The sequence below is a fragment of the Stegastes partitus genome, unplaced genomic scaffold (genome assembly GCF_000690725.1).
Source record: "Stegastes partitus isolate 25-593 unplaced genomic scaffold, Stegastes_partitus-1.0.2 Scaffold386, whole genome shotgun sequence".
NCBI classification, from domain to species: domain Eukaryota; kingdom Metazoa; phylum Chordata; class Actinopteri; family Pomacentridae; genus Stegastes; species Stegastes partitus.
In genome coordinates, this window is record NW_007578117.1 from 92153 (window position 1) to 106341 (window position 14189).

The 14189-nt window shown below is 43.2% G+C and overlaps 1 protein-coding gene across 1 annotated transcript in view; it reads right to left on the bottom strand.

Moving 5' to 3' along the window:
- cfap74 (cilia and flagella associated protein 74) overlaps positions 1-14189 on the bottom strand; it is a 57749-nt gene that overhangs the window by 31893 nt on the left and 11667 nt on the right. Inside the window, exons 13-18 of the mRNA XM_008285085.1 lie at positions 12409-12567; positions 12163-12281; positions 4152-4218; positions 3002-3187; positions 2575-2683; positions 680-795 (exon numbers count right to left, since the gene is read on the bottom strand). Coding sequence (XP_008283307.1) covers positions 680-795; positions 2575-2683; positions 3002-3187; positions 4152-4218; positions 12163-12281; positions 12409-12567 — 756 coding nt within the window. The remainder of the gene's footprint in view (positions 1-679; positions 796-2574; positions 2684-3001; positions 3188-4151; positions 4219-12162; positions 12282-12408; positions 12568-14189) is intronic.

Genomic DNA, 14189 nt, shown 5'->3' on the forward strand with positions numbered 1-14189 from the left:
TGGTCAGGTGGGTGACACCAAAGTGAATTTAAACTTGGCACAAGAGAAACGTTTCAGTATGATAATGACCCAGAACACGCTGCCAGCATCAGACAAGAGCTTCTAATGAAGAAAAAGGTGAAAATGATGATCTGGACACATACAACACATATAACCTTTTTTGTTTTCTCAGCGTCTGACGTTAAATCAGACTGTTGTGAGAAGCTTGTGGAAGGAAACCCAGAACGTTTGACCCAAGTCATAGAGTTTAAAGGCAACGCTAGCAGATACTGAGGAGATGGATGGAAACTTCTGACTCTGAAGAAAGTAATAAAATAAATTCTCTAAAAAGTTCTCTCTCTCATTATTCTGGCGTTTAGCAAATAGAAATAATGTTGGTGATCCTGACTGACCTGAAACAGGAAACATTTTGTCTGATTTAATGTCAGATAGTGAGAAATAAAAAGGTTATGTGTCTTTTTATATGATGTAAAGTTGAAACCAGAAGTTAGACTGAATAAAAAGACAGAACTTTTTTTTTTCTTTTAGTTATTTTTCAAATTTACACAAGTTCTGCTACCCTGCTGTTAAACTTAAATGTAATGTGAATAATGCAATTACTGTAGGGTGATACGATTTTGAATATTGTACTTATTTCTCTTGTATACTGTAAGTGTTTGAAATAGTTTCCAGTACTTACATTTCCCAGTCTTATGTCACTGGACTCTGAGGGGGTGTGGTCTGTCTGGGTGTCCACACCTGAGGACAGGTACGCCTCTGGAGCTGCTTCTGGACACGACACTGACGCCTCTGATGCTGCCACACACAGACATAGAGACTATGATCATGAGTGTTGAGTGGTTAGACGGTGAACCTACCAACAACCTAAACAAAACTAAATAAAAACACAGTGAACCTGGGCGAGTAAGTGAAAGAATAGTACAGAAATGTGGTCGTATTGTGGAACTAGGGGGAAACTCCTGTGATTATGGTGAATGTCTTGTGAATACTGAGTTGAATCCCATCAGTCAGGCCTCTGATAATAAAGCACCGCTCCTGTCTCCTGGGAACATGAATGATAAACGCTATGCTGATATACAATCTGACTATTACTTTAAAAAAACTGTGTTAAATCCTGAATCCTGTCAGCTTTGGTTCAAAATGCAACATCAACTTAAAATCAGTCAAATATCAAAGAACCTTCGCCAACAATAGTCAGTGAAGTAAAGAAAGAGACAGAGGCAGCCAATTCAAGGCAGACTTTCCACAGCCAGCAGAGAGACTCAGCACTGAGCAGCTTATCAGAGCATCAGCAGCAGAAAGTGCTGAGTGCAGCGATGAGGACTTCAGATCTGAGAGAACATTAAAGAGAAGATGCTTCCTTGTCACCAGCTCTGAGAGCAAGGTGAACCCTCCGCTTTCTGTGTGTGTTCTTCCAGTTTTGTTCTGACAAGGACCACGTGTCCTAACAGAGAGACGAGGAGAATCATCCACGGCGAGGACATTTTGTCGGTCATCACTTTCTGTATTGCAGACTGTTGTAGGGAACAGTGTCTCCTCAGTGCTGCACTGTGACGCTGGGTTTCAGCACAGCAGGGCCCTGAGCTACATGTCAAAATGCTAACATGATGCTCAGCTGGTGTCATTTTTTACCATGTTCACACTGCCATTAGTGTTGCAGGTATGTGGCAATAAACCAAAGTGTTGGACCAAATAAAGGCTCCATGTCAAACCCTTTTTAATGTAAATGGACTGCACTTATATAGAGCTTTTCTACCTTAGCAGCATTAACAATGTGTTTCTCATTCACACATTCACACACCAGTGGTGACAGAGCTGCCATGCAAGCTGCTGCCTGCCATTGGGAGCAACTTCGGGTTCAGTGTCTTGCCCGAGGACACTTTGACTGTGGAGGGGGCGGAGATCGAACCGCCAACCTTACGATCAGAGGACAACCGCTCTACCACCTGAGCCACAGCTGCCCTAATGTAGCGTACTGAGGAGCAGAACATCCCAAAGCAACACACAGAATCTAGAGACCCTTTCTGTAAATTTAGTAGGAGACCATTTCAGAAGAGAGCTAGTCCAGAATGTTCACCCATATGGGATGTTTACTGCAGAATGACCGCTCACAGGCCTCTTGGAGACACCAGGACGTCTCCTACCTCCACCAGGACCTGATGATAGTCAGAAAGGGTCAACTGTAAGGAAAACCTCTGGAGAAGATCTTCACTGTGACCACCTCCCAACACCCAGAACTTTCTTCACAACAATTCACTGAACAGTTTTAAATGCCCAAATTAAAGAAATCCAGCATCACTGGAGTGATGATCCCAACATCTGGACTCAGGCTGTGACACCAGGTCATCAGGACCAGTGCTGAAGAAGAAGAAGACCTCACATCTGAGGTGTTTGTGGAGAAGCACACACTGATCACTTTTATTCTGTTTGCAGTTGCACTAAACACTTCCTGTTTGATATCATTTTAATCACATGATTCGTGGAATTTTATCTGCAATGATCAGCCCCCCACCACCCTAGTGAAGATTAAGGTGTAGAGATAATGGATGGATGTGCTCATATGTACAGTTTTACCTGGTGGTTCCTGCTGTAGTGTCTCAGAGAGCTCCTCACTCTGTTGCTGTGGTTTGGTTTCTGCAGAACTCTTCTGGCTGTTGGATGCTGTGTTCTGACTGCACGTCTCCTATCAGCGCACAACACACTCATATAAGTTTCATGGTATAGTTGCTGCACATTGTCAGACTTTAATTTTTAAATGCAGAAGCACAGGAATCATCTTACATAAACGTATTGATTTAGTTTTTTACAAGCTGTATCACTTTTGCCTGTCAGTCTAATAAATTCCAGCTCTGCAGCTTAAGGTTGAGCAGAAACACAGCAGCAGCACATATAGTGTAAAAGAAACCGTAAATGGAACTGTTTGTGATAGCGGCAATGAAATGCCCCCCTCGGGGTATGAGAGGCAGCACAGCAGCTCTAGAGGTCCAGATCGATGTCTGACCTGGCATGTGTTGGCAGAGACCTGGGAGGGCATCTGGACATCTCTAGTTTCTGGACTGAGACATGTGGACGTGTCCAGGATGAAGAGGGCGGCCAGCGCACCCTTGTTGGTCAAGGTGATAGTCCGTGAAATAGTCTGGCCCACGACATGCGAACCGAAGTCAACGAACTGGCTGTCAACCTTCGGCTAGAGAAAGGATATCATCACGTGCTGTAATTAGCATCAGCGGTGAGGAGCCGCCAGCTTGAGTACATAGTTTTACATACATTAATACATACATGAATTGATTAAATAGACCACTGAGCACACTAAGACTATTATATAAGGACAGACAGCCAGTCAGCGCTGTTCCTCTGAGGTGGGATGAAAAGGGTTTAGTGTGATAAATTACATTTCTTATGCAGGAATCATTATTTTTTTAATCATTACCACATTATTAGGCCTAAAGCACACAAAAGCAGAATCCCACTGGTAGAAACGTGTAACGTCCTACAATCTCCTGTAGGTTGGTGACACCACTTACGTCACATTTCTTTGTGGTGCATCTGACGGGCACAGAGAAGGGACCGACCGCTGATGCAAATTGGATCTGTCCTTCTAAGTCCTGGTTGAGCTGCGGGGATCAGATAATGGAACAGTGTGTTGCTGTGAATCCAAATAAACCAGCGATCAAACCGCCAGCATGTGATTCAAAAACAAAGAACGGGACACGTGCAGCGACATCTTTTGAAGGAATCACTCGATATCTTAGGAAATGCATCGATCTGATTGGAGAAGATTGTAAACAAGACGCTTGACCTTAAATGTGAGGCTACAGCTAGCAGCTGAACAGCTAGCTTGATCTGTCCAAAGGTAATACAAGCAGCCTACAGTACCTGTACCTCCAAAGCTCATTTTTAACATAATATGATTTGTTTAATCCCTGTGAAAAAACACTAGGGATTTCAGGGAGGTACAAGCCGAGAAACAGTGAAGTAAGAGCTTAACAGATGCCAACCTGACCTGGAGCACCGGTTACTTTTTACTGTATTGTGATTTTATTTGTACTGTCTTTCTTTTAAGTTTATTTCTTACTCCAATGATTCGCCCCTCTGGGTAATACATATATCTTTAATGGTTGATGTGTAAAAGGAGTGGGGATATTACTAACCACTGGCTGGAAAACAACCTGCATGTCACAGGACATCCCGGTAGACAAGGAACTGGGAGGCTGGAAGCTGAAACACAAACAGGTCAGTCATGAATAAACAGACCTTTTTGTACAGTTTACAGTGTGAGTGGCATTACCACACAGGCTCATGCTGCATAATATCTCATTAGAGACACAGTGCACAACACGTGTGGCAGCAAAAACAGAAACAGGACACAAAAGATATGAAACCTTTTGTTTTTAAAGCAACACAGAAAGCAAAAGCCTCCGTAGCAGGAAACGTGACGCGTCCAGCGAAGGATCAGCCAATTCGAACGAGACGCTGAACTCTGATGAGCAGAAGACACAGTGAAGGTCAGAAGTCAAGCTGATGAAAACAAAGAGGAGAAAAAGCTGCTGTTTTATAGAGAAGTACAACAGAAGGGTTGGACTTTGTTTCACCGTTAATCATATCACGTTATGAACCGTACAGGGAGGCAAAAGTTTATTTCCAGACAAGAGAAGAAGCCCGAGGACTGTGTGAGTTATTTCAAAGCAGCATGTGTATCTCACAGCACATGTTTACAGCGATCCTAACGCTGCCCCAAGGAGCAGGATGACTTGCCGCCCTTCCAGAGATACAAGAAGAGGGCAGATCAATATAAACATGGCAGGCAGGCGGCCAAGGAATCAGCAGCGCTCAATAAATATAGAAAAAGTTAGAAACGACGAGCGTTAGGAAGCGCATTTACATTTACAGAAAATAATGTTCTGCCTTGTTTTTAGGTTTTAGGAATAGCATTATTCTGTTTCCAAAGATAGAGTCGGAGCACAATCACACAGCCGGCATTGTTTGTAAATGAGACACACTTTGTGCCAAGTTGAGGTTTTTTCCCTGTAAAAGACAAAAGCTGAGTGTCACAGTAGTTTTTCTTGTTTTGTCAGTTTTCTGAACTCTGTAGAGAAGGAGAATGAATATTTCAGTTTTCCTCTCTGGTGATATGCACTATGTATGACACGCAGAGCAAATATTTGGCAGGGAGACAAGTTGTTCTTGATTTTTTAGTGGTTTTTGTTATCATGTGTGATACCAGAACACCAGAGCTCAATAACTGCACACGCTCTGATATTACTGACAGTGAAACTACAATACGCTGGAAGCACCGTCCTGCTCTGGGCGGTTGGGTTCGGTTCAACACAGAAGCTCCTGGTGCAGGTGCAGCTGGATGAAGCTGCCGTCCGGCTCACCGCTGTTATCTGGAAATGCATGAAAGGAACCTTCCTGGTTGGGCAGATCTGGTGGTAATCCTCAATGTCAAACTGCACTTTCATCCAAATTCGCCTTTTTGTTTTTTTTTTTTGGGAGGGAAATCTCCGTCTCCATTGTTACCATTCTCCTTTCCTCGCTCGAAGCAGGTTGTATGAAAAGACGTGGAGGAAAATAGAACAGTGCACTTGGGATTAAATGCTGAGTGAGGCAGTGTTTGAAAAAGCCTGCCACAGCCAGATATAAACTGCTGCAAATGAGGCCATACTGTACGGTATACATCCACCGGAGAGCGACGAAGGGATGAAGCTCAAGCTGTGGTCGTACAGGTTTGTTCTTGTGACGGTACAGCGGTGCTAATTTATGCATTCTTGGCTTCACCTGCAGTTCATCAATAAGCACTTTGAGTTTATAGTTCAGTCCAGCAAAACACCGTCACACTCCTGGAGGAATCCCATCTCAGCGTGACGTGTGTTAATGACCTAAACAATCCTCCTGATACTTTACTTAATCTTGTTTTTCTTTGCATCTGGTGCCAATAATATAATATTTATGTTTGTAATTTAAGAAAATATATGAAAGCCACAACTGAGGTCTTTCCAGGGGAAATTTTTGCCTAATTAATTTCAAAGTTTATGGTATTCAGTCTCTGTAAAGCAAATTGAAACTGCTAGACGATAAGTCAAGGAGGCTCATCATAGAGTAGAAATTCAACTGAGTGCTCATATCAAATATTATTTATAGACAGAAACAGACAGAGGATTAATAAAACAACTAACCCAGCTAAGTTGCTAAAATAAACCCTGACAGATATAAAAAGAGCCTCGTCGACTTGCTGGTTTCAAGAGGACACGTCTATAAAACGGACGTACATGCGGCTGTCAGCGTTTCATCTGTTCCACGCTCTCAAAGTCTTTGGGACAAATTAAAAGTTGGGTTGTTCCCAGATGAAATGCTACGTCTGACCTCAGTTAGAGCGGCCATGAAAAGGCATGCAGACAAAATTAAACATGAAAGCACGCAGTATTAAATATAGCGAGCAAAGAAAGATGTGCAGCTCTAGTGACAGTCGCTGTTCTGTCATCATTTGCTCTCAAGATTCGATCTGTGCGAATCTGTCTGTGGACGCCTACAGCTGATAAAAGTTCAGGGGAAAACATGCGAGTTATCCTTTCGATGGTCAGAAATCTATTTAAAAAGTTCATTTAAAATGCACTGGTAAAATGTGAAGACTTGTCTTCTCCGTCCCTCAGGCCTTGGAGACGGTGGCGCACCGTGAAGGCAGCGTTCAAAACAGGAACATGCAGCGTTTTGTTAGCGTTGGTACTGAAGAGTAAGGATCACACCATTTACCATCTAAGCTGATTAATGGAGACATTCGTAGTTTGTTAAGTCGTTCACTGTGTTACGGTTGAATCAAATCAGCTGATGAGAGTCGACTTAGGTTAGAAGTGTTTAGTAGTGGGTGTTGAACAACCCAAGGTGCAACACGAGACACGTTTATGTTTTGTTGTCCCAGTTAGCTCCATGTATGTAAATGGGAAGGAGGCATTACCTTGGGAGCTAATGCAGGTTGTATTCCACCTCCAGTGCTTTATCACAGAACGCCATGAAATGTTGTACAGTGTCTCAACAACAGTCAGCCAAGATATTGTTCACGTGGATCATCTGTACTGACCTCACTCCCTGGTTCCTTGATTCTTCTAGTGTCATCCTCAGATCAACATTTCAAAACTTAGGACTATCCATCCATCATCTCTACACCTTAATCCTCACGAGGGTCATGAGGGCCTGGAATCTATCCCAGCTGACTCAGGGTGAAGGCAGCAAGAACCCAAGGGTCTAAACATGCTTGTTAATTATGAGCAGATTGTTGTTGTTACTGTACTAGTGCCAGATTCCATGTACACTGGGCTTCTGTGGGTTTTTCTTGGTTTGCTTCAGATCACGTCCAACACTTTGGGCCTGGAGGTCTCCATCGCTGTGTAACAATGAAAACATCTCAGCAGCAGCAGAACTTAAACGAGCGTACAAAGTGTAACAGAACTTCAGAACGGTTTTGTCAATAGCAAACTTCAAAGAAAAGACCAAATTAAACAAGCTGTAGGTGTGATCACACCCTCACAATCTGCAGAGTACCACCATTCCTACTACGCTCACTGGCTTCATCTCGCAGCTGAGCTCAGGAGCATACAGACCTCAGAGGGGTGTCTTCCTCTCAGCCAATCATGTACAATACACGCTAGGAAGTGACACTAATTGCAAACACACAGCTTCTATACAACGGCTTTTCACCGAGTCTGGCGAGGCCGGGCTGTTGCGGTTTTCATCCCAGTAGTGAAAAGATACAGCAGAGCCCATTCTGGCACAAATGCACCTACACTGGGCAGGGGGGGGAGCCATTTTTAGAAATTCAGGGGGCGTACAGGGAACCATGGGCTGGTGTGAAAAAGCCCAGTGTGTTCCTGGTTCACATTCCTCTTTCTCCTGCTGTGCTAATGTTTTGAGCTGGGCGAGCCACGAAGACTCTGTCGCTGTCACGACTGATCTCAATATTGTACCTCTTAATGTGCGAATAACCAGCATGCGGCGCACAACAGACACTGAGCAGGAGAAGCACGGTGTTTAACAGGTGAAGCAGTTCTGCAGCACGTATAAGCAGAATTAGGCTCGTAAATCACCAATCTGTAGCACTCCCACTCTGTTTGCATATGACCCCGATGCAGCTCGTGGTTGTTACGCTGATAGTGGTTGAGTGTGTAACAACCACCAACCAAGACAGTGTGGCAGTAATAAAGTTTATAATATTTATGGGGTAAACAATATATTAAACTGATTTTATCCTATGTAAGTATTACAAGAGGGGAAGTAAGACAGTGTTGTTGAAGACAGTATGGGGAGAAATCAAGCTAATTGTGAGACAGCAGCACTTCCTGAACAACCGCGGTCATAAACAGGTAATGGTGCCAGAAACACACCTTCATCTCCAGTCAGCTGCTTTACATACATGATAGAAAAGCTCCTCTGTGTATGCTAACGTTAACCACACGGCTTTCACGCTACTTAACACAGTCCTGGATCTACCTGACGCTACACACTTTAGATACTCGGTGTTCATGAATTTGGCCACGTTCACCAGATAGCAGGTATTCCTCTATGGCTGAGTCTCTAAGGTAGAGCCACGGAAGAGATTTCAGGAAGGTGCAAAGTCAATAAACAAACCAAATTAGAATTTATGAATAAAGTTTGGTTTGCCTTCCTAATCTGTACTCCTATGACTTGCCTGACATCATTTTTCTCGCCACCTTACAAGTCACAGAGATGACCGCCGACCATCTGGTGGGGTTTCAGATTGTCAACACTTGTCCTGCAACAAATCTAATGAGCTGCCAAGTGATGTCCAGGTTTTGGGTAATTGCCATCCAACAGCATGACATGTAGTATCATGATGGTGGATCAGGGTGAGCCGCCATCAGGCACCGGCTGCATCAGAACATGTCCGGCTGCAACAGCAACGCTCCTGAACGGACTGAACTGAGGAAAGATGTGTGTGGGACACAGATTGTCATTTTAAGTGGTCATTCATAAGATAAAAATGGTGCTTCTTCCCTTCTGAAGTTTCTTAGTTCATGCTGTACACAACTAATCTAATGAATTATGAGTGAAGTGACAAGTAAAACTAATAACCATTTTATTACTGCTTTCTATAGAAAACTGTCAGCATGCAGCACCTCGTTTTATTTTCTGTATTTAGATTCTTTTTCTATAATATATGTACCTCTGTACAATCGTGGAAAAACGAGCGACGGCCCGTCGTGACTAGTTAATCGACCCTTAACAATCCTAAACCTGCTATCCGACAGGTTTTTAGGAAAAACCAACAGAACCCATAAAAACAGCCTTAACATAGCGACAGCCTTGGATTGTGACTCCGACATGACATTTAATGTCACCAATCAGGATGACGGCGTATTATCTGACTGAACAATCCCACAGATTGGCTACGTTCACACTGCAGGACTTGATGCTCAATGAGGATTTCTTTGTGACTTCCTTCACGTTTCCACTTCAATGCGACTTGTATGTGATCTGCTGTGTGAACTTCATACGAGCCAAAAGTGTCCCGCATGCGCAGAAGAGGACACGACGACGTCACACGCAGCGAGCGTGCTCAGTGTTTATGGAAGTAAACATGGATGGTAACGGTGGAGCGTATCTGCCACTCCCCCGCCGCCACCGATGGAGGAAACAGAAGTGTGAGCGCTAACTAAACTAGCATCAGCAGCCAAGTACTGCCTGTGTGTTCTGGACACTTCCACCCCGTCAGAGCGCTGCCCCGGGGTGGAAGTGTCCCCCGACCGCACCCAATATTCAGATATTCATCATTAATTGGGCCTGAATATCCATAGAGCAGAAAGTTCTACTGGGACCAGCCCTACTAGTTATTATAACAACTATGAACAATAATGAACAACTAATGAGCCTTCCAGCATCAAGCCCTCCTCGTATCTGGACCTCCGTCTGGACAATCCGACAGCCTTGATATCCGACATAGAAGAAGGTTTTACATTTAGTGTCGGGTTATCCAGTCACGACTGTATGTGGTGAAAGTGTGTATCATATTTTAATATTTTAACACTACCCAAGGGGATTCGGTGCCTAAACTTAACTAAAGTCCAAAACAAAGACTTCGGTCTAAAACTAAAGCTCCCCACAGGACATAAACCTGAGTCTCCATCAGTGGAAGTCCTGCATCAGAGTTATATCATGACAACCCATCCATCCTGTTGGTGGCTCTCTGACTGGGGAACTGTTTTCCAACATCATGCTGTTACATTACACAGAGAAAACATGATACTTCTTCCAACAACAACAACAGTAACAGAGCGATACAACAGAAGTGAGTGAGTGGGTATTCCATGCACTATATATAGCATGTGTACATTCGCTCGCCTGGCATGAAAGTGCGTGTTTGCTACATGTGAGCTACCAACAGAGGAGTAGAAGGTGATATGTTCAGACAACTGGTCCCGCACCGAGGCTCGAGAACAACATCGGTAGTTTCCAGCTGACCCCGCCGCGGCCTGCGAGACTCTTTACTCAGTCGGGCGGAAAGAAGAGAGACGAAGAAACCGCATCAAGTCATGGGAGAGCTGACGGGAAAGCGATACGCAGCGAGTGACCTGGAGAACAACGCTCGTGTGCTCGGCCCGTGGGCTGCTGGCAGCCTGAGAGAGAGGAGATAGCAGAGACAGTGACTGACTCACTTAGCCGAGCCTCATAAGAGGAGCTGTGAGCGTGGTGATCCAAGCTGGCGTCCATATGTGGGAGGACAGGCTCTGCTTTCACGTCCACGCCGTCGTCTTTCATAACGACGACAAGTGTTTCTCGCTGGTGATGCGTGTGCAGATGTTTCTGTGTGATAAGTGTAGACGTTCAACACATAGAGTTCAGAGGAGCTTCAGCGCTTGTTATTTGTGCGAACACCTCGAGCTCTCGTGTTGTCACAGCTTCAGACGTACGTCCTTGAAACCAGCTTTAATGACTACATCACAACAACTATACTACTGTAAGCCAAGAGAGAAACCATGAAGCAACACTACTGAGCTGTTGGATTTGGGTTTCTCTTTCATCTCTTTATTGTTTCCATGTTTTTGTGTTGTTTGTGATGCTGTGTTGTACATGTGTTGTGTTCGTTAAACTCTTGTTTTGTTGCACAGTATTTGCACTCCAGTCCACACAGGACTTGTCTACTAGGACATATTGCTCTTATTGTACATTTTGCATTTTGTATTTATTATTTATCAGTATTCATGGTGGTGGTAACTTTACTCTTTATACTGTAACAACCGAATTTCCATTTTGGGATTTATAACATATTTCTATTCTAATCTAAAGTTTTCTCAGTTCTCAACTTTTATTTACATTTCCAGGGTTTTTTTGCTCATTTTTTGATAGAGATATTTTTATGGAGAGAAAAATATTAAAATATATTCAAAGTTTACATTTATTTTTTTAATAAAATGGCACAAGAGCAAAGCAATCTGAATGTTTGGATTTGTTATTTTTACTTTTGCGAAAAGCATCATTTTTATTTATGTTTTCAGGGTTTTTTGCAGCATGTTCATAGATGTAACTTTGACAAGAGATGTTTTTTATGGAGAGCAAAGTATTTAAAGTTATACACATTATTAGTTAATTTATCCTGGAACAATATTCCTGTCTGTTTTTATTCATATTTATGTTCAAAAAACATTTAGCTTTAGTGTGTTCAATAAATGCTGATCCTGTTCGGCCCGTGACCCAAAGTGTGCTTTGAGTTTTGGTCCCCATCACGTCTGGGTTAGAGGCTCATTTCAACAATTTAGGCAATGCACCGTCTGTGTCTTTACACCCAGGATACAAAAAGTCCAGATGAGTGTAACCTGTGCAGGGCTTGTAATGGGTTATGGTTCTGCTATGCGTCACCTCGCTTTGCACAAAGACTGGAGGAGGAAGTTATACTATGGTTATATATTCTAAACTATTATAATGAACAAAAACAACATAAAACCTTCCCTAAAACTGAAGCTACGCTTACTAGATATTCTAGGGCAAATAGTTAGTCCTACTAAACTGTTTTTATTAGTTGTGACGAACTTCCTTTTGTGTTTTGTATTGATTTGTATCCGATTGATATCCGTGGCTGTCTGGATGTCCAGTCCACTTGTCCTACACTGAGCTAACACCTGCCCCCTGCGCGCTTCTCTAATGTGAAGATCTTACTTGATGGAGATGAAGTCCTTCAGCTGAGCGGAGACCTTCAGAAGCTTGCAGTAGTTTATGGTGTAGCTGACGTTAGTCAGGACGACTTTCTTCTTGTACGTTTTTCCTACTTCAAAGTCCTAAAACAGACCATTTAAAACACTTAAAAGTATTAAAATCTATTAGCAAAACTTGAAATATATGAATTCTTGTTGTAAGTCTTTTTAGTAGTTAACAAAACAACAACAACCCAGCAGTGAGCGGTACCTGGAAGAGGACGACCTCTGGTTTACTGATGAAGGAACGACCCTTCATCTCTCGTCCATGAACTTTTTTAGGAGCTGTGTTGAGCTTCTCATCGGTCACGTCAGGCTCCTCCTGCTTTACTTCTCTTTGTACTTGTCTAGATGTTGCATTGAGGAGTTTCTGTAGGCAGACGAGGAAGCAACAACTAGTCAGACTGGCACACAGCTGCCCCTTTACAGAGATACAAGCAAAGTAGAGGTAGGAAGTACAGCTGTGACTCAATAATCGACCCTGAACAATCCTAAACCTGCTCTCCGACAGGTTTTTAGGAAAAACCAACAGAACCCATAAAAACAGCCTTAACATAGCGACAGCCTTTACCAACAGGTTTTACATTTAGTGTCGGATTATCAAGTCATGAATGTACAGTTTAATAATGTTTACTATGAAACAAAACAGATTTTTTTAACAGGTTGTTAGTGTTAGTTGTTTTATTTTGCTGGGTTTAGTCTGACTGATAGTAATCTGATTCCTACCAGTTCATCAGCGCACAAACATCACAAATGTAGCTCACACTTCTTTCCCTATGCCAGTAGGTCTCTTATGGTTAATAAATGCAGCACAGCGCCAGTATATCAGTATAAATGTGTAACAATAAGCAACAAGAAGCTGCAGTTCACTACACAGTTCAGAGCACAGACATGTTTACTGTTCAGCAGTAAACTGGACTGTTTACCAAAGGATGTCAGAGTTAATACGGTTAACGCTGCCCAAACCAAAGCATGTGAGATCAGCCTACACATCATATACATCCTGAGATTATTAACGCAGAAACAAAGACAGAAACTACAAAAGAAGTTTTCACCTCCACGCAGCGCTGTGCGGTTCAGGAGGTGGTCTTATTCAGCGTTTTGTGTTTCTACGGCGTATTCTTTGTTCTGTATTGTGAAGCACTTTTGTAACTCTGCCACAAAGTGAAGTGCTGACATTTAATCATTGTTCTCCCCCTGATGAATCATCTCATTAGCTTTGTTGCAGCGCTGTGCTCGTCTACTGCGCCGGCCATTACCGCGCCGAGAAGGAGCCCGTTAGAAGGCACGAGTCTGGAGGAGAGATCGCTTCCGCTCGACTTGTCGCTCGTTCAGACCTCTCAGCTGTAGCGCTGCGCTCACTCTGAGGCCTCAAAGGCATCAGCGCGATGAGAAGTGATGCCTGTCGCCCCACATTTCAAGAGCACGGGGGTGCCGGACGAGACGGAGGGCCGGCTCACCTCCGTGACAGCGAGCGAGCGTGGAAACACTTCTTTGTGTTTGAACGAGGCGTTTGATCTTCACATTCAGGAAAAGTTCAAACTGTCGCCGTAGCTCAGCTCTGGTGTGATCAATACCACACAGCTGGGTTGGTTTTTCAGGTATTGTAGAACTGATTTACATTTCACTTCACTGTGAGTGTAGCCATCATTAGCTAGAAATGAGGAGAAATGGGAGGAAGTTCGAGTTACCTCGTATTTCTAAAACATCTCCAGTGTTGTCAGATGATATCAGACGCTATCTGCCCACAGACACTGAGGATACTGAACTTTAAAAATATGTTAGTGAACAGCCAGTTGGTTCGCTGCTATTAGGACTGCTAACAACAACTTTAATTAAACCTGATCGACTGTTGATTTAAACTTTTAATTAATTAGTTAATTAATCATTACATCACTAAAATGAATTAAAAAAACATAAATTCCAAGGTGAAGTCTTCAAAAGTCTTCCCAACAAACTGCCCCGGTCCTCAAATAACCGAATTTTAGAAAT